This window comes from Mesoplodon mirus (assembly GCF_964341445.2).
Source record: "Mesoplodon mirus genome assembly, chromosome: 14".
NCBI lineage: Eukaryota > Metazoa > Chordata > Mammalia > Artiodactyla > Ziphiidae > Mesoplodon > Mesoplodon mirus.
In genome coordinates this window covers 44677880-44698351 of record NC_138990.1, presented here as the reverse complement: position 1 = coordinate 44698351, position 20472 = coordinate 44677880, and the positions used below count along the sequence as shown (strand labels likewise).

At 46.2% G+C, this 20472-nt stretch overlaps 1 protein-coding gene across 9 annotated transcripts in view; it reads left to right on the top strand.

The window, feature by feature from the left end:
- Nucleotides 1-1164: 1164 nt before the first annotated feature.
- The window catches only part of DTNB (dystrobrevin beta), a 280538-nt gene continuing 261230 nt past the window's right edge, over nt 1165-20472 (top strand). For 5 of the 9 annotated variants that reach the window (XM_082642340.1, XM_082642339.1, XM_082642333.1 and 2 more), the window contains exon 1: nt 1165-1628. In XM_082642340.1, coding sequence (XP_082498466.1) covers nt 1546-1628 — 83 coding nt within the window. In that variant the 5' untranslated portion in view covers nt 1165-1545. Of the gene's footprint in view, nt 1629-1653; nt 7586-7814; nt 7948-20472 lie in introns of those variants that run through there. The other 4 variants (XM_082642343.1, XM_082642342.1, XM_082642338.1 and 1 more) reach the window with 4 other exon arrangements.

The window sequence follows — 20472 nt, the reverse complement described above, 5'->3', positions numbered from 1 at the left end:
GAGGAGTGTGCTTCCGGATGGAGAAGTTGGAAGAGCCTCCTCCCCTTTCCCTGCTCTGACACGGGCAAGTGGCATAGGGCACAGAACAGAAGGGACAGTTTTTCTAAGACTTGTAAGGGTGGTGCGTTTCTCTCCCTTTGTAGCCAAAAATAACGGATTGTGGACCAAGCAGGTCCCCTCTAGATCATGGTTTCTGAGTCTTGGCATTCTGAAATCTGGGGCCAGGTGAGACTGTGTTGGGGGCTGTCCCGTGCACTGTAGGATGTTTAGGAGCGTCCTTAGCCTCCACCCACGAGAGTAGCACACCTCCCCCTGCCCCCCCCCCGCGCTGTGACAACAAAACATGTCACCAGCCATTGCCGAATGTCTCCTGGGCAGCAAAATCGACCCTGGTTGAGAATCACTTCTTTAGAGAAGAGAAAGGAGTATTCTGTTCCAAAATATACAAAGAAGATCTCAAGTGTTTTAAAATGTTTAGGGAAAGATGATTGTTTAGAAAAAAAATATGATGATAGCTTAAACTTCATAGCTTCCAAGTTGCTCTAAGCTGTTATTTCTGCTAAACTTCATGAGGGCAGGAACAACATGTATCTTATTTACTGTTGTAGTCCTAGGACCCAGTATAGTGGCCAGGATATAATAGGTGCTTAATAAACATTTGTGGAATGCACCATTTAATAAGCAAATACGACATGCCAAGCACCAAGACATTTCATATATCAACCCTAATCCTCACAACAACACTAATGGAATAGGCATTTAAAGTAAAACTCTTCAATAAAGCAAATTCAGATATCACATAATTGTTGTCTCCCAACTCCTGCCCATCCTCTGTTCTCACATGGGATGAGCTAAAGTTCTTACTTTAGGGAGGGCCTTCTATGGGGAGGTGGGGAGGCAGAGAGTGAGTCCCTGTGTCCTCAGTATTCTTCCAGCCAAATTTCCCTGGATCCAAAAGACACAATGGGTGCCAGAGAACTAGGAGATTCCTGGAATTATTGCTGCTGTCCTGGGAACTTTAGCCAGTCACAGGACGCATGCTTGTCCCCATCAATATTTAAACCAGAGTAAACAATGCACAGGGGACACCAAACCACAGCTGAGAAAGGATTTGGTTTACATAGCCAGAACCCAAATCCAAGTCATTTCATTAACTTCTCAAAACAGGCCCTTGCTTTTTATAAGATTGACTTCTTTTGCCCACCCATCACCTTATGGTGGGGTGAGGTTTTACTGTATCATCTCCATGGTACAAAAGAGGAAACTGAGGCTTTACAAGATTGCATGTCTTGTTCAAAAACACAGCTACTAAGATTTGAGCCATGCAAGGCTGGCAGACTCCATACTCTTTCCACATATACTCTTCCAGAGCGGAGTTGGTGATGGCCATTCTTGGATTCCACGTGTTATAATTCCCTGAATGGTTTGTGTTGGAGGGGTCAAATTCTCTATTGTGTGGGCTTGGGAGGGGCAGATGAACAGGACCTGGTTTGGAGCCAACAACCTCAAAGCTATGCCAAACTGGAGTGCAGCAGGCATCCCAGGATGAAGAGCAGGCAGGACTGGACTGGCCTGGTAAGAACGGGCGGAGGCAAAAAAATGCAGCGTCTATTGTGGAACTGTACAAGGTGAGGCAGAACTGAGATCAGCTGCTTGCTCATCGCTCCCGTGGTAGATGGGACCACTTAGTGGATCACTGCCTTTTAAAGAGGTCTGAGCAGGATGCCTGGTATCAGATAAGCCAGGGGTCTTGGCAACTTATCAAGACACGCCCCCCACCCCTGGGGGAAGACGTGGTGTTGGGGAGCGTGCATGTTAAATTACACGCATATACAAATGTTTGTGGGGAAGAAAGCTGGCTGGATACAGGAGTGAGCTAGTGTTCCTTACACATATTCTTTTTTATTTTTTAGAACTCTCTCATTCTTTTTCTTTTTTTTATACATTTATTTTTGTTTATGATTTTTGGCTGCGTTGGGTCTTTGTTGCTGCGTGTGGGCTTTCTCTAGTTGTAGCAAGCGGGGGCTACTCTTCGTTGCGGTGCGCGGGCTTCTCATTGCAGTGGCTTCTCTTGTTGCAGAGTAGGGGCTCTAGAGATGTGTAGATGGGATTCAGCATGAGCTTCAGTAGATGCAGCAGGTGGGCTCAGTAGCTGTGGCTTGCAAGCTCTAGAGCGCAGGCTCAGTAGTAGCCACTGTGCCACCAGGGAAGCCCCTGAGCGCAGGCTCAGGCTCCGCGTCATGTGGGATCTTCCCAGACCAGGGATCGAACCTGTGTCCCCTGCGTTGGCAGGTGGATTCTTAATGACTGCGCCACCAGGGAAGTCCCCTCATTTATTTCTTAAGGAATGGAAATTTAGTAGCATATATTTTTAAAAATGTATTCAGATACTTACTGATACTTGCTATGTTCTAAGGTTAATGCAAGACCCTAGGGACATAACACACATGAGGTTTTCGCTCTTCTGGCACTGACATTCCGATGGAAGAGTACAGTGGGAAAGAAACATACATGTAAACAAATACACTAATTCCACATAGGAATAATCACATCCCTGAAATTGACACAATGCTTTATAATTTCCCAAATTATTACACTTATTGTTCTATATAGTATTGTGAAGCTCATTATAAATGATACTCTTTCTATTCCTCTGGGTCCTTGATAGACTGTGAACCTTAAGTGCATGTATCTTTTTAGCAGTGGCTCTTATCTCTTAAGCTATTATGTTTTCAATGGGCTGGTTTTGGCCATATCACCTTTTTCCCAGCAATGTTAAAGTCCCAGCAATGTTAAATTATATGAAAGATCAATGAGTCAGTTGTGTCATTGATTTGCTGCAGTTATTAAGGAGGCTAGAAATCCCAGGTAAGAGCCTTTTGGATAAGGGGGCTTTTTTGTTATGGTGAAGATGTTCACATTAAGCATGTTGTAATAGGCTGAGTAATGGTCCCCCTGAGAGGTCCACATCCTAATCCTTGGAACCTGTGAGTGTTACCGTATATGACAAAAGGGAAAAGGGGCTTTGCTGGTATGATTAAGTTAAGGATTTTGAGCTGGGGAAATGATCTTGGCTTATCTGGATAGGCCCAATGTAATCACAAGAGTCCTTATAAGAGGGAAACGGGATTGAAGTAGGTTGAAGGCAATGGGATGATGGAAGCAGAGGGGAAAAAAGGCTGTGTGTGGTGGGGCCCCCTGCCAAGGAATGAGGATACCCTTTAGAAACCAGAAAGGCAATGAATTCTCTCCTAGAGCCTCCAGAAGGAAATAGCCCTGCAAGCCTTGATCTTTAACCCTGTAAAACTCATTTTGGACATCTCACTTCTAGGACTATAAAAGAATCATTTTGTGTTATTTTAAGCCATCGAGTTTTGGTGATATTTTTCAGTAGCGATAGGAAACCAATAAATGTATGTTTTCACCTAGACCACCCCCTACAGAGGAAAAATGTATGAATCCTTCTCATTCCATTTCCATCTCTTCTATCTGATTGCAGAGCAGCCCTCTATTTGGGAAGCCAGAAAGACACGGTTGTCTAGAGGAGGAAGGTCATGTAAGAGTGGGAATCTGATCTCCTTTTTCCCCAGCTGCTAACCTTATAGCCTCTGCCTCCTGCCTTGTTTTAAATTCTCACCTCTTTGCCTCTCTCTACTCCCAGTTAGAGGTGCTGCATCGAGGTGCTGGAGAGGCTAGAACTGATCTGGGATGACCTGAACTAGTCCTGATATCTATTCCCTAGCAGCCAAATAGGGCTCTGTAAAGGATAAATGAGTGAATGAATACACAGGGAATTCAACTAGTCAGCAAGCATTTATTGAGCACCTACAATTTGCCAAGCACTGTATTGATACTAGAAAGCCAAAGATAATTAAGCACATTCCCTGATCTTGAGAAAAGACAAATGTGCACACCATTAATTACAAAGCAACATATAAAATTCCATAATAGAAGGATTGAACATGCCATAGCAACACAGGGCAGGGATTAATTCTGACTAGTTGATCAGAGGTGGCTCCATACAGGAAATATCATCTGATCAGGGGCTTTGAAGGATGTGCAGGAATTTCAAGGAGAAGAGGAATACATCTTCCAGGCAGAGGAGAAAAGTGATGAAAATGCATTGTTTAGCAGCCTGCAGTCTGCCTCATGCAGCCCTCTCCTTTACGTTACAGGTGGCTGTGGCCCTCATGTGGCTCCACTAACAAAATAACACTAAGCTTCATGGCGAAAGAGTGTGGGTAGGAGTCACGTGTGGAAACCAGAAATAGGCAATTCATGATAAGGGACAATTTCCTTGTAAATATAGATTTACTGGCCTCAAATTAGTGGCCACCCAGCCTTGTTTAAATTCTTCTATTCTAAATCCACCTTTTAAGTCTTATTCCCTATTAATATACAACCCAATGACAGTTGAATATTTCTCCCTCCACACTTATGTAGAAGCCACTATATAACTGTTCAGAAATGTATTTTTAAAATTTTGAGTACAAAAATTTTTACAGAAAAAATGGGAATTTGATAAATGCCTATCTTGTATGTATCATTTAAGCTTTTCTGAATTTGTCAGAAAACTTACCAAAGTTAAATACTAACAAAGTTAGGGACTTCCCTGGTGGTGCAGTGGTTAAGAATCCGCTTGTCCATGCAGGGGACACGGGTTCGAGCCCTGGTCTGGGAAGATCCCATGTGCTGCGGAGCCACTAAGCCCCTGTGCCACAACTACTGAGTCTGCACTCTAAGCCCTGCGAGCCACAGCTACTGAGCCCGTGAGCCACAACTACTGAGCCCACGTGCCACAACTACTGAAGCCCACACGCCTAGAGCCTGTGCTCCGCAGCAAGAGCAGCCACCACAATGAGAAGCCCGCACACCGCAACGAAGAATAGCCCCTGCTCGCTGCAACTAGAGAAAGCCCTCGCAGTAACGAAGACCCAACACAGCCGAAAATAAATAAATAAATTTATTTTTTAAAAAAACTAACAAAGTTAAACACTGACTTATCAAAGTGAGCCTCCCTCCCTCCCACAGAGACTGGGAGAAGGGGCTCTAACTTCAGGTATTGCTGGAACAAGCTGTAAATTCCTTCGGCAACCAGGAGTTTTCTAAGGCAGGCACTTCTAGTGGGGCCTAGGGTCACCCTAAAGATGTGACCTTGAGCTGTTAGATACGATGTTAGTGTTTGTTCAAGTCCTTACAGACCAAGCTTGAGGCCCCTTGGGAAAGGGCTCAGAGGAGCCAGGCTGAGTTTGGTGAAGGAGGGAATTGGTGTCACCATTCAGGTGCCTTGCCTTGCCCCTGATGACTTTCCAGGTCCCAGTCCTTTGAGAGATCTGCATCTATTTTGTTGCTCTTGGGAGCCCTGAGATACCTCTGTACTTTCAAAATAAATTTTCCTTCATTTAAGCGAATTGTCTGGAATTCTCTCCTCAAAAGGAAGCAATCCCTAACTAAGACAACTCACATTACCTGTATCAACACAGTCCACATACTTGTCATTTTTAATGGGTCAATGGCCATTCCTTCATGTTAATGTCTCGTAGCCTGTTTCGCAATGACTTGCATCATTTCCAGATTTTTACGCTTACAGATAGACCTACAGGAACATATGTAAGAGTTACTTTTTCCTTTTTAAATAATGTCAAAAGGTGGAATGACTTTAGAGCTCCTGTTACACTGCTTCCAGATCCTCTCATGCTAAAGTGCCACTGGCCACATTTCAGGACATCAGTTTTCCCACAGCCCCATCTAAACAGTTTCATCTTTATTTATTTTGGTTTGCGTGATGATGCCTTGGAATCATTTCGTTGGTATTTTAAAATTGCTAATGCGGTTTGATGAAGATTAAATTACATAATATATATGCAGACCACAGCACAGAGCCTGGCATATAGTAAGCTCTTATTATTATTGACCTTATATATTTGTGCTTTTTCTTATGTATTTCTGTCAAGGGTTGTTTCTCATTTTATCCACACGGCAGCTCTTTCCCGGTCTGTGTGCTGCCTCTGGCTCCATCCTCGGGCCTCTTCCCTTTTCTGGCTCCGTTCGTGATTTCAGTCACGTCTTTAATGCTATCTGTATGCTGACAGCTTACATTCATACCGCCAGCCTGGACCTCGCTCCTGTACTCCACACATGTCTCACCGCCTGTTCAACATCTCCACTCGGACATGGCATCTCTAGCGCAACCTCTGAAGCTGACATCCTGCTCCCCGTGAAAGCTGCACCTCCCATCTCAGCCAACGGCAGCACCGTCCTCTAGGTGTTCAAGTTAAAAACCTTTGAGTTTTCCTTGACTCCTCTTTTTCTCTCACACTCCACATCCAGCCTTTAAATCCTCTGGGCACTATCTTCAAAATATACCCAGAATCTATTAACTTCTCCCCACCTCCAGTCACCACCCTGGCCAAGACACCATCATCTCTCACCTGCAATCTCTCACCTCTCACCTAAGTGACCTTCCTATTTGTACACTTGGCCATCCTCAGCATTTCAGCTTTGACCTTGGCCTTACTCCTGATCATGGGAAGTCTGCTATCGTCCCAGTTTCATGGTGAGTTATCACGATGTGCAGTGGAAGAAGAGGACAGCTCATTAAAGGTGAGGAAACCATTCGCAGAAGCTCTCCAGCAGGGCTCCCCTCACTTACCCATCCCTAAACCAGTCACTGGCAAGAGGAATGGGATCACCGCACAGTCTGAGACTGATCAGGATTACCCCTGAGCTGGGGATAATGCTATCTCCTCTGACAGGTAGACCCCTGAGCAGTACGGAGGCTCAGTTTGTTGAGGAAGAAATGGGGGACAATGTTGGACTCTGTGACTCTGTCACAATATGGGAGGTCAGAGAGTCAGTAAAAGAGTCCAATTACTTTTCTGATCTGCTCAGTGTGGGTGGCCCCGGGGCCCACGGGCCTTGGGCGTATGCAAAGGAGCAGAGGTCTGCTCATGACCAAGCAGGGAGAGGCAACTTGGGTGTCTTTCAGCTGTTTGCTTATTGTATTGGTTTCCTAGGGCTGCTGGAACAAATGACCACAAACTGCGTGGCTTAAAACAACAGAAATTTATTCTCTCATGGTTCTGGAGCCTGGAAGTCTGAAATCAAGGTGTTGGCAGGGCAACGTCTTCCCAAGGCTCTAGGGGAGAATCTATTCCATGTCTTTCTCGAGCTTCTGGTGTCACCAGCAATACTTGCCTCACGGCTGCATCACTCCAGTCTCAACCTCTGCTGTCACATGGCCTTCTCCCTGTGTGTCTCTGGTTTCTCTTCTTCTAGGGAAATAGCCGTATTGGATTAAGGACCCATCCTACGCCAGTATGGCCTCATTCTAGCTAATCACGTCTACACCGACCCCATTTCCAAATAAGGTTGCTTTCTTAGGTCATGGGGTTAGGATGTCAGCATATCTTTTGTGGGGGACGCAATTCAACCCATAACACTTATATTTAGAATATTAATTAAAACTTAAATTTTCTTTGTTTCTTCCTTTCCAATCTGGATGTCCCTTCTTTCAGTTTCTTGCCTAATGGTGGGGCTTGACCTCCCCAGGTAGCACTGCACTAACTGCATCCCATAAGTTTCGGTATGTTGTACTAAATTTTCTTTACAAACTATTGTATGTTGAGGCTTGACTTGAATTTATTATGTAGGTAACTAAAATTTTGAAGATAAAAATGTATAAAATGTGTTTCCCACCTTTAAAGAGTGGGGGTAATTTACCGAATAATCAACTAGTAGCCATGAATTAAGAGCTATAGTGTTTATAGAGTGTATAAAGACATTGTGTATTAAATTCCTCTTTTTTCTTTTAGCTGTTCATGCCTAGGTTGCGGCTTACAACAGTGCTAATGGGGCCAAAACTCCATCCCACTGCATACCTCTTGTCAGATACTCAAATTGCAGTTGCTGTACTTAAGAAGAGGAGCCTCCATAGACCTTACCATTGTAAGACTATATGTGAATTTTTCATTTTTCATTTCAGTGCATCACTGTTTCAAGTTCTATCTGCAAGCCAGCAACTGTTTCTTTAATCACCTCCATTTGACAGAACCATTGTTTAAGACCCGTGAGTGGGATTAACTCAATGATAGCATTTATAGCCTAGGATTCCTAGGGTTTGGAAGAGCCAAAGGCAGAAAAGGGAAGCATCACAGTGAGACTGAACCTCCTACTGTTTCCCTCTGAAAAAGATAATTCTCATCACCTTCTCCCAGCTCTCTTCCCCGCAACGCCCAGCATCACAGTGGTGCTATAGCACTCTTCCGGTTCACAAGCGTTACCCTGCAGACCCACAGGCATTGGCTTCCTCTCTCCAACAAAGGCCTCCAAATCTCTCCTTATGCCTCAGGAGCTGGCGTTTCCTCCTACTGCCCTCTTTCCCCAGGGGAAGACAGTTTTGCTGTCTTGCTGAGTTCACTGTAGGAAAACTTGACATTCAGGCTAATATTTCTCTGACTGCGTTTCTTTGCATAAACACCCCCTTGTTTATGCAGTTGCACCCTGGAGTGGCCAGCTGCTGGCATTTCCATCCTGTGGGATTTATAGGCTATTATCAAGGCTCCCCTCACCTCGGAGGCTGTGAAAGGAAGTTGGCACTTTCAAGCTTACTTCTCCCCACGTCCACATACAGGCAGAGGCTGAAACCTGCTGCTCTGGAGCACAGCTCAGGATGAGGCGCGAATCAACTCCCAATCTAGCTCAAAGAGAAGTTGTCCAAATGAAAGGTCAGAGTTTGAGCTCTTCACACCACTGAGCCCAGACATCATCCCTCTCATGCTGTCGGTAGCGCATCTCCCAGCCTGCTGCTTAAGCAGCTGCTAAGGGGCTGCTCATCTTCACTTGCACCTGCACCAGGCCATTGACAAGCTCCTTGAACAGGCAGCTCAGGCTCTGGTTGCTGAGAACAGGCTGGGCTCAGTGCTGCCAGCCAGCCCATCTCTTGTGGACTTCACCGGGGATATTTTTGACCTTTCAAGTTTAGTGAATACTCAGCAGTTATATACAGTTCTGTTATTGTAGGTTTCAGTCCTGAGTATAGTTTATCATCTTGTAATTCAGAGAAGAAAAGGAACAGCAGAAAGTTAGCTTTTAATTAACTGTTACACTGTAACACATTTTTTTTAAGTTTTATTTTATTTTATTGGGGTATAGTTGCTTTACAATGTTGCATTAGTTTCTGCTAAGTGAATCAGCTGTATGTATACATATACCCCCTCCCTCTTGGACCTCTCCCCCCCACCCATCCCACCCATCTAGGTCACCACAGAGCACTGAGCTGAGCTCCCTGCGCTATACAGCAGGTTCCCACTGGCTATCTGTTTTACACATGGTAGTGTGTAGATGCCAGTTGCAATCTCCCAGTTCATCCCACCCCCCCTTCCCACCCTTATGTGTCCACACGTCCATTCTCTATGTCTGCGTCTTTATTCCTGCCCTGCAAACAGATTATCACAACTCTCACAAGTTTTATTTTTGCATATTGTTTTGTTTTTCATATTTTTAGCTATAACGATGTAGATGTTTTCTACACTTAATAATACAATTACTTAATAACATTTAATAAATATTTCCCTAAATTTCTACAAAATCTTTATAATAATAATTTTAATGACTACCTAATTCATTGAGTTGGTGTGTATCACAGATGACATAACACTTCCTTACTTGTTGCATTTTTAGATTTTTGCAGAAGTTAGTTGAAGAAGATGCCAGAGAATGCAGAACTCCACAGGGGGGTAGTGAGGGGTGCCACAGAGAGGGGTTCTGGTGTTCACGTCATGTGAGGGCAACAGGCATCTTGGGGACAGGCTTCTAAGACAATGCCCCAAACAAACCACTCGCCTATTTTATCAGAGACTAACCCTGGTTCTGTGTATATCGACTCATGTTTCATCCTTTAAAAAAAAAAAAAAAAAAAGGAAAGAAAAACATGTTGAGACATGTCTCATCTTTAGTACTGGATCAATCAAATGGTGCCCTGGAGTCCAAAAGCCAGAGCCTACTGGTCACCATGTGGTAAAACTTTTATTTGGCCCCAGGACGAGTGTGGCTGCCACTGGCATTTCTTTTTCTTTCTTTTTTTTTTTTTTGCGGTATGCGGGCCTCTCACTGGTGTGGCCTCTCCCGTTGCGGAGCACAGGCTCCGGACGCTCAGGCTCAGCGGCCATGGCTCACGGGCCCAGCTGCTCCGCGGCATGTGGGATCTTCCCGGACCGGGGCACGAACCCGTGTCCCCTGCATCGGCAGGCGGACTCTCAACCACTGCGCCACCAGGGAAGCCCTGCCACTGGCATTTCTCCTTGGGGTTTGTGAAGTGGGTTGTGGAGTGGGTAATGTACAGGCTTATTTCATAGTTACAGCTGCTTGGTCCTGCCCAAGCACCTGGCCTCATTCTGTTGGTCAAGGGAGAGTTAATTAGCCTTAGGTCTGTGATTCTCAACCTTCAGTGTGATAGAATCACCTTGAGGAGGAGTGCTGGAAATATAGATTGTTAGTGTCCACCCCCAACATGGTAGGTCTGGGGCAGGGCCTAGGAACCAGCATTCCTGACAGGTCCGCCAATAATCCTGATACCATGGTCAACAGGATATGAGACACACTGCCCCAGGACGTAGCTCAAGTAGTCAAGACTGCTTTCTGCCTGGAACCTACTCCTGATGCTACAGCTGGGTCCCACCGGTGTCCTCTGCCTCATTCTCAGGACCTGGGGCTCTGCTTAGCTCCTCTGACCCTCCCCAATCCCGGCTGGGCCCAGTGACTGGCTCACAGACTCCACGACACTGCCTGCTGGAATATGGGTCAAGACCTCTGCATCACAACCACCGTGATACTGCTGGGCTGTCTGCAAACTCACCAGCTGACTACTTGAAGTGACACCCACACATCTGCAACCTCTCCTAGCTTCCAGTTCCCTCCCCTCCCCAGCACACACACCGGATACTGTAGGGGCCTCCTCCTCTCTCCCGCTGCTGGGTCCACCCCACATGCCCCCTCAACATCAGCCCCCAAGCATGTCTGATCTCTGGGTCCCACTGCCTCCCGGCCAGGCCCGTCCTGCCTCTGAAGGAATTGTTCTCCAGTCAGAGCTCAGAACAGACGTGCCAGGAGCTGTTCTGAATGCTGCGTGGGGCAGCAGCTGAGTCTACTTCCAGCTCCCATTTTTTCAGCCTTTCTGAGAGACAGCATGGGCATCCCCCTCTCAGTCAATCGAATCCTTCATGGATCACCTCCAAAGTTACACTTTTCCAGGTCTCCATGGTGCCCTTGTCTGTGCTCCTGACTAGGATGTTATGATATCTCTGGGCTTAAGAAGTCCACACTGGGACTTCCCTGGTAGCGCAGTGGTTAAGAACCCGCCTGCCAGTGCAGGGGACACGAGGTCAATTCCCTAGTCCGGGAAGATCCCACATGCCGCGGAGCAACTAAGCCCCTGCGCCACGACTACCGAGCCTGCGCTCTAGAGCCTGCGAGCCACAACTACTGAGCCGGAGTGCTGCAACTGCTGAGGCCTGCACGCATAGAGCCCGAGCTCGGCAAAAAGAGAAGCCACCGCGGTGAGAAGCCCGCGCACCGCAACGAAGAGTAGCCCCCGCTCGCCACAACTAGAGAAAGCCCGCGTGCAGCAACGAAGACCCAATGCAGCCAAAAAAAAAAAAAAAAAGAAGTCCACACTGCACTACCCAGGGGCCTCTTGCTCTTCTCGGTCATCAGCTCTTTAAAATTTATAAGCAGATGAACATGAGATGAAATATACAGAGTTAGTGTCCTCGTCAGTCTGCAGACCAAATGAATGTGATATATTTAACGATGCCTTCTAATTATTCTGCTAGATAGTATTTAGCCATGAATAGTAAGCAGTAAACTCTAGTTATAGGGATATATTGCTGATGACTCAGGTACGTGTTTATAAATAAGACCGACCTCTGATTCATAAACGAACAAAGTTTGAATGTGTAGTTTATTGTTTGTCCATGCAAGGGCTTGTTTCACCACTAGGAGGCAAAGGTGCGGTGTTCCTGTCTTTTTCTGGGCTGCTTAAAACTACCCGGGAAGGTGCCAGAGAGCAGAGGGGTTCTAGGCTCCCCAAGTTCAAAAGAGGGGGTGGGCAGTGAAGGAAGCCACTGAGAAGGGAAAAGAAGGAAACTGGTATTTACTGATGGGCTGCTGTGTGCTAGATTCTGTGTGAAGCACTTACACATACACGTCTCATTAATCCTTTTAGCTACGCAATACATAGATGAGAAAACTGAGAATCAGGGAGGTAATATGACCTGCCCAACAGAGCTAAGACTAGCAGAGCACAGATTTGAATAGAAGGCTGTCTTGACACCAAAGTCTGTGCTTTGACATACAAATAGTGCCAGAAAAGAAAGTCTAGGGTGCCTCACTAAAATTTGGCTTTTTTTTTTTAAACCAATAACCAGCTCTGCTCTTATCAGCTGTGCCCAAACCACAGCTGTTTGTGTGCATTTGCTTACCAGGAACGGTGCTTTGGAAGCTTGGCATGGTTCCTTTTTTCCCCAAAAGTAAAATAGTCAACTGTTCTTGAATCCTTTTAGACTGACCTGACATCCCAGCCCAGGGCTCCAGAAATGGGTATGAATGGCTGCCATGCCATCAGCCCTGCCCAGGCAGGGGCATTGGTGCCCAGGTCTCCTTGTCCCATACTCTCACAGGTCTGGCACCCCCCATTTTGGTCAAAGTTGCATTGATCTATTTTCTTTTTGAGAATTATGTATTTCATTATTATTTTTTTTAAAATTTTTTAGCTGTGGGATCTTAGTTCCTCGACCAGGGACTGAACCCATGCCCCCTGCATTGGGAGAGTGGAGTCTTAACCTCTGGACTGCCAGGGAAGTCCTGCATTGATCTATTTTTATTCAGTTATGTACATCATTTTAAAAACATATTATGGACAACTCCACTTGGTGGTATATACCCAAAAGCATTGAAAACAGGAACTGAGCAGATATTTGTACACCAATATTTGCAGCAGCATTATTCACAATAGTCAAAAGGTGGAAACAATGTAAGTGTCCATTCACTGATGAATGAATTAAAAAAATGTGTATACATTCAATGGAATATCATTCAGCTTAAAGAGGAAGGAAATCCTGACACGTGCTATAGAATCTTGAGGGCATCATGCTAAGTGAAATAAGCCAGACACAAATAGACAAATATTGTATGGTTTCACTTATGTGAGATACCTAGAGTAGTCAAATTCGCGGAGAAAGAAAGTAGTACAGTGGTTATTGGGGCTGGAGGGAGGGAGAGATGGAGCTTTAGTGTTTAATGGGTACAGAGTTTCAGTTGGGGATGATAGAAAAGTTTCAGAGATGGACAGTGGTGATGGTTGCACAACAAAGTGAATGTACTTAACACCATATAACTATACACTTAAAAATGGCTTAAATGGTAAATTTTATGTTCAGTTTACTATGATTTTTTTAAAATGAAAATAATATCTCACTGAAAATCTCAGTTCAAAGTTTGTGTCGTATCCTTTAAAGTAACCTTGTCTCCCACTGATAACAGCCAAGGGAAAACATCCGTGGACACAAGAAAAAGCCCTGTTGTCTGGCTTGGCAAATAGGAGACCCCAGAAAAGGCTGCCTCTCTCGAGCACATCCTTGAAAGCTCCTGAGAGCCCCTCCTGTCCCACCCTTCCATCAGACTTGTGTCAGCCCCCAGCCTGGATAATCACCGTCATATGCTGCTTCTGTGTGAGGCTGCCAACCTTGCCAGGGAAAAGCTGAGTGCCAGCTGGCTGCACTTCTGATTCATGTTCTCCAACTTAACAGAGACTTCTGTACTGCTTGGAAATCCCATGTTTCCCAGATCAAATGCAGTGAGTAGCTCATTTTTCACTGTGACTCTTCCAAATTCTTTCTGCTTTCTTTAAGCTCACCATTTTCAACATCCCCATCTTGCCCACAGCAAAACATCTCCCTTTCTCCTTCCTAACTTATTCTGTTCTTCTCCATCTGGTCTCCACCCACCCTTTTTGTTTTGTTTGGAGCTAATGCCCCAGGGCAATGAGCGCCTTCTCTTGACCCTCTCCATTCCCTACTGTGACCCAACATCAATGACTTTATATTTCAGGATCTGAATAAAGTTTGCCTGAAGGAAAGTTTCTGTTAAGAAAAAATTGTTTTGAACAGCATTGCCTTGGAGGACCAAGTGTGATCTCTTGCGATGGAGCTGACTTCACCAGTGCTCCCGTGCCCTCCTCTCCAGGGCATTGATGTTCAGTTCTTCTTTTATCCACCGTCTTCTCACCTACAAACATACTCAGCGGTGAACACCCTAAAACACACTTTCCCTTGACCCTGCTAACCCTTCGGGTTGCCATCCAACTCTCGTCTCCCTACCACCAAACTTAATGAAAAAGTTATCGGAGTCTGTGCCCACCCTGTGACTGTGCTCTCTGCTTCTTAGAGTGAGGCTTCTGCTCCGTCCTAAATTCTCACTTTGAGACCCCATCTCCCCACCCCACCTGCCTTATCCTCTGCACCATCACAGTCAACACTTGTCGTCCAAGCCCTGAGGACCACATGTCTCCTCAGTTCCCTCTGGTCGCCCAGTTTCTCTGTTGTTCGCTTCTTCTCCTCTGACGCCTACACATTGTTCTCTAAGTTTCTGCTGCAAGGCCTGTTCCCAGACACTTCTGCCTCTCCAGCTGCAGCCTTTTCCATGGATGGCTCTCAAATCTAACCCTGACTACTCTACCAAGCTCACCCCTAACATCCACCTGCCTATTGGACATGGCCACTTGCATTTACCTCACCCTATCCCAGGCTAGATCCTTCACTTTCCTTCCCTGCTCCAGCCCATTTCTCCTGGTTTCCTTTTCCCGTGGTCAGCATCCTCAGGTAGTCCGTCTCCCAGGCTTTAAGCCCTGTAGTTATCCACGACTCCTTCCTCCCACCCAAGTCAGTCACCAAATTCCATCAGTCTTGTCCCTGCAGGGTCCCTTACCCCTGTCCTTTCCTTTCTGTTGAGCCGCTGAAACCCCAGCCAGGCTGCTTGCTTCCTGCCTTCCCGACTCCGATTCTGTCTCCACGCTCCTGTCACTGTGCATTGTCCTAAAGCACAGCCAGGCAGACCATTTAAGGCGCAGCCCCTCCTGGCTCCAGTCTCCTTCCTACCAGGTGTCTTACTGTCCCCGCCGTGTGTCCTTGGTGCAGCTTACCTGGACTCCTCACCGCTACCCAAGTGCCCCAGGGCTCCCCCATCTTTGCCTTTTGGCTTCCACTGTCTTCTCGGCCTGAAACGCCTTCTCAAGTCATCATCTCTGACAAAACCCGCCCTTCAAGTCCCAGCACAAGTGACCCTTCCAGTTGGACATGATCTCTTCCTCTTCCTGACTTTGGTATCTCCGGTTTCCTGACTTAAATGTTCTGCCTTAGAGCACAACCCTTTCTGTCTCTTTCTTCCTCCTGCTCCCACGCTGGGATGCAAGCCCTTTGCAGCGACAGCCTTGTCTTAGTCATCTTTGTATCCTCTTCAGTGTCTTCTCTAAAGTAGATGCTCAGAAACGCTGCTTGATTTGAATGGAGAAGATGCCCTTAACTTCAGCTGGGGGGGATGAGGCGATGTGTCTTCTCTCAGTGCCTCTCTCTGGTTTCCAACAACAAAAACACCTTGGCGAGGTCACAGGCAATGCACCTTCCCTGTTTTTCGGTCTGCTGCCAGAACCGTCTTGGACAAAAGGCGGGGCACGTCAGGGTTTCTCAGAATTACCTTGGCATTCTCTTCCTGAGTCACCGTCTTTGGTGCAGTTATAGGCAGCCTAAATTACCCTCTCCTACTTTAGGAACTCCTGGTCAGCCCTGGGTCCCTAGTGGGTTTGCTGGACACTGCCAGGAGATGTTCGTGCTCACGTCAGGCTTGGAGGGCTCCGGCCCCCCCACCCCCAGGCCGAGTGTGGTGGGCTTTTGTGTTGTGCCTCCTTCAGGAATGAGAGTGAAGAGCAGAGGGAGATAATGGGGTTGAAAGCTTATTACAAGGCTGACTTGTAAGAGAGAAGACAAAGCTCCATCATCTCAGCTCCTTCATGCAGCTATTTTTGTGTCTGCCTGTTCCTTCTAGCCTTGTCCATATGCAGAACCTATTTTTACATGTAGTAATATTATATGTATATATATATTGCCTTTTTTACTAATTATGAAATCATAATTAGTAAATTTCCTATGATTCTGTAGCTTTTCTAATAATTCTTGTAATGGCTCCATAATATTGTCCGGGCAATAATCTGTCTATCCTCTTTACTAGACATTTAGGTTATTTCTGATTTTTTTTTACATTTGAGGTGATCCATATAGGTTTTATCTTATGTTTAGTTATTTCCGCAGGATGAATACCTAAGAGTGGGATTACAAAGTCAAAAGATAAACATTTTTATGACTCTTGACTCTTACTCACATATTGCTTTCCAAAAGGGCTGCAGCGATTTATAGATAACAGTATTTCAGTGTAACCGTAGCCCGTTTGATTGCTAATGCCCACTCAGATCAACACAGGCTTGACTGCTTATTATGTGGGAGGCACTTACATATTTATTTATAAATTGAAATCTCATCCTAGAACCTTAGACTCTCAGAGCTGGAGGACATCTGCTCATTTTACAAAGGAAGACATGAGACCCAGAGAAACATTATGTGCAGTGTTCATGGTTGCATAGTTTGAAAACAGTAGCACATTGCATGTAGTAAACCTGAATCTGGGGACCTCGAGTCCGCTGCACTTTCTACCCCGCCCAGATGGTGCAGTTTGGGTGTTTGTTTATTTCCTGTTAATGAGTGGCTGAGAAGTGACAGCGCGTGTTTGTCCTCTGGCCACCACCATCCTGACAGTCTCTCCCACGGCAGGTGTTTGGGCGGTAGGGGTGGGAAAGTTCTGGACCTTTAAGTCCCCACAGCTAAGCCAAGACCTCTGCTGAGTAATGAAACACTTAAAGGTGCTGTTTTCTAAAAAAGGGGCTCCTTTACCCCTTTTGGAGTAGTTTCTGCAGACTGTGGCATGTTAAGTGTAAAGCAGCCTGTGATGCCCTGACCCTCGCCCTCCCTCCATGCCTTTGCTGACTCTCCTACCTTCTCTTGCAGTGCCGGGAGGAACCTCGCCCTGGCTCTCTATGTGCTTATCCTCTCTGACCTTCACTACCAGCTCCTCCTAGAAGGCTTTTTCATCTTCCTGTGTATCAGTTATCTATTGCTGCCTAACAAAACCATCCTGAAACTTTTTACTTTCACAATGACTTATAATTTCCCTATGATTCTGTGGCCTGGCTGAGTGGTTCCTCTGCTGATTTGGCCTGAAAACCTTCACTCAGTGCGGGGATGTGCAGGCCTGATGGGCCAAGACATCCAGCAGCTGGTGGCTACCATCTGGGCACTTTGATTCTTCTTCACGTGCCTCTCCTCCTCCAGTGGGGTGGACCAGTTTCCTTGATGGCAATGTCCCGGTGTGCAGGCGCTTCTCCAGCCTCTAGTTGTGTCCTGTGTGCCATTGTCCCATTGGCCAAAGCAAATCACAAGGCCAAGCTCAGAGTCCCTGGGAGACGGAGATGCACTTGATACGTGTAAGGGGTGGCGTGATGCACTGGCTCATCACTCTAACAACCTACTACAGTTCTCCCTCCGTCACAAATGGGTCACATCTCTCCCACATGCAAAATACCCTCATCCCTCCCAGGACTCTGGAGTCTCATTCATCATGACCCCAGGCCCAAAGTGTAGGGTCTCGTGATCTGAATCCGGTCCAGGTACGCATGAGGCTCCTCAGGTGGGGTTCCTCAGCTGGCTCCTCTTGATCCAAGGACTGGTGAAATGAAAAGACAAACCATCTCCTCCTCTCTGTACACCCAATGTCCCACATGATGGTGAGACGGGGTCAGGACAACCTCAGTAAACACTCACATCCAAAAAGGGGAGGACTGGGAGATCCAGAGTGATTCTGCAATTCCACGGAGAGCAGGGTGAATGATGACCCTCTGCTTTGGAGGTAAGGGATGCTCCTGCCTTAGGGTCCCATTACCTCAATGGCAGTGATTCCTCAACTGACTGTTCTCTTTGGCTCTTAGCTTTGCTCTCTGGGCTTTTGGCTCCACCTCCTGAGACACATTTCTGTGTTGGTGAGAACTGGCCTCTTCGTGGCTGAGGAGCTTTCTCAACCTGCTTTCCGTCCTTCAGAAAGTTTGGAACCCAAGGCTTTTTTCATTCTGAACTCTCTGTCCTGCAACTTCCTTAAAACTTTGTCAGCTTTTTAGGTATCAGAAAATAGTCTACTTGATTAGACAAAAGCCATTCCCACCATTGTTTTAGAGGTGGTCTTCCCTCCGCTTTGGGCAGTGTCTTGGAGAGCTGTGTGTGGCAGTGACCTTGAGATTCTTAAAAAGCCCCTTTTTCTAAGTGAGAGGGTCTACTAGACACCACCTTAAATTTTTCTCAGGTCTTAAGAAAGAGTCACGGCCTCAAACTTAATTTATCTTTACCCTGAAACCATGTCTCACCCTGAGACTCTTGTGGGGTAAAGGGACTGGAAATATGAAACATTTAGTTTTGGAGCCCAGCACATCCTTGCCCTTCCGTGTTTCTTCTAAATTCTGCTACAAACTAAACAGTTCCTCCTTCACTTACCTTATGGTTAAAGCTGCTAAAAAAGACAATTTACGCCTTTAACATTCTACCTGGAAATTTCCTGAGCCAGATTCGCAAGTTCATTAGGTATGTTTTCTACCATTCAAGTTACTGCAGGTGAAAGTTGTGCAGAACTGATTTCATTACTATAATCGTTTCACGGCCACAGGACACAGGTGGCTGTCTTTCCTGCCTCCAGTAGGGTTTCCTCCGAAGCCTCCTGCACTAACCTCCTTGCAACCCTGCCAGCCTCCATTTGCCATGCCATCCAAAGACAATGCTACATGTTTTGTATTTTTGTTACAGTACCACCTCCTTCCATTTTCTGTATACTATCTTCCCTGCATAACAAATCATCCCAAATCTTTGAGTCTCAAAACAATATTAATTTATTATTTCTCTCAGTTCTGCAGCTCAGCTGAGAGGCTCCTCTTCCAGGGTCACCAGGGCCCACTCATGTGGCTGCACTTAAACTATAAAGTCAACTGGACTGGAGTGTCCAAGATGGCCTCACTCACGTGCCTGGCAGTAGGTGCCGATCAATGGCTAGGGTGCCTTGGTTTTCCTCCACGTGGCCTCTCATCCTCCTCTAGGCTAGATTTGCTTCCTTATATGGTGTCGCAGGGCAGTGTTCCAAGAGAGCAGCCCTAGGGTGCAAGTATTATCAAGCCTTTGCTTGTGTCGTCTGTGCCACTGTCCCATTGGCCAGTGCAAGTCACATGGCCAAGTTAGAGTCAACGTGGGAGGGAAGCACACGAGTTTCCTGAGGCATGACTCTTTAGGGACTGTCACCATTACAGTCTACCATATGGTGGGGACCATCCCTTACAGCCTACCAAACCATGCCTCTAGACTGAATGAGTCTTCTTTGGGCTCCTTCAGCACTTCGAAGCTTTATCAAAATGCCCTTAACATAGTCTCTCTTGAAAACAGTCAGTTCTGTATAATTCACTTGCCATCTGTAAGCTTCTTTAAGCAGAAATTGCCCAGTCTGTTTTCTATCCCACCTTCCATTTCCTGGCCTAGTGCAGTAGGTGTTTATTCAATATTAGCTGCTAGGGAAGAGTCCCAGCACACAACCCAGGCATTATAGTTTGTAGGGTTGGCAAGAGCTCCCTCCTTGATGATTTTTACCAAGTACCCAAAAAACTGCATAGGTTCTGAATCCCCTCACATCTGTGACTTTTCCAGTTTTCTGTAAAGTCATGAAAGAATGCTGACTGGTGGCAGTGTGCTTTAATCCATGTTTGTCTCCATATAGAAAAGTCTTTTCTGTCACAATCACAGCGATACCTGCACCCCAGCCAGGTGCAGACCCTCTGAGATCCAACCCAAACCTGAGGCCTCTTAAATTAATTATCCTGTGTTGTGACCATGAGCACTGGGTTTGAGGAACTTGAAGTCTAGTTGAGGGAACAGAATGGGCACATAGGAAACAACCCAAGCTACAATAGGGCCTGAATGTGAAGGGGATACAACATAGAAGCAACCAGAATAGAGTGAGGGTAACTCGAAGGAAGCAGCCTCCTCAGCGAAGGTGAAGCTTGAGTTGGATCTTGAAACTGGGTGTGGACAGATATGGATGGAGATGGTGAAGGTATGAAGCTAAATGAGTGAGGTAGGACGTCAGCATTTGAGGTGTGGAAGAGAGTAACCAGACCGTGGGAGTAGGAAACAAAAGAGGTTGGGGAATAAGTGAGGTGATAGATGTGCCTTTAAAAGCCTCAGTAAATCAAATCCAGCTGTACCCAGTAGGTCATCTGAGATTGCTTCTGTGGATGAGGTTTGTTTCTGGAGATTTCCTCACCCGACGGCGAAGTGGTTTTGCATT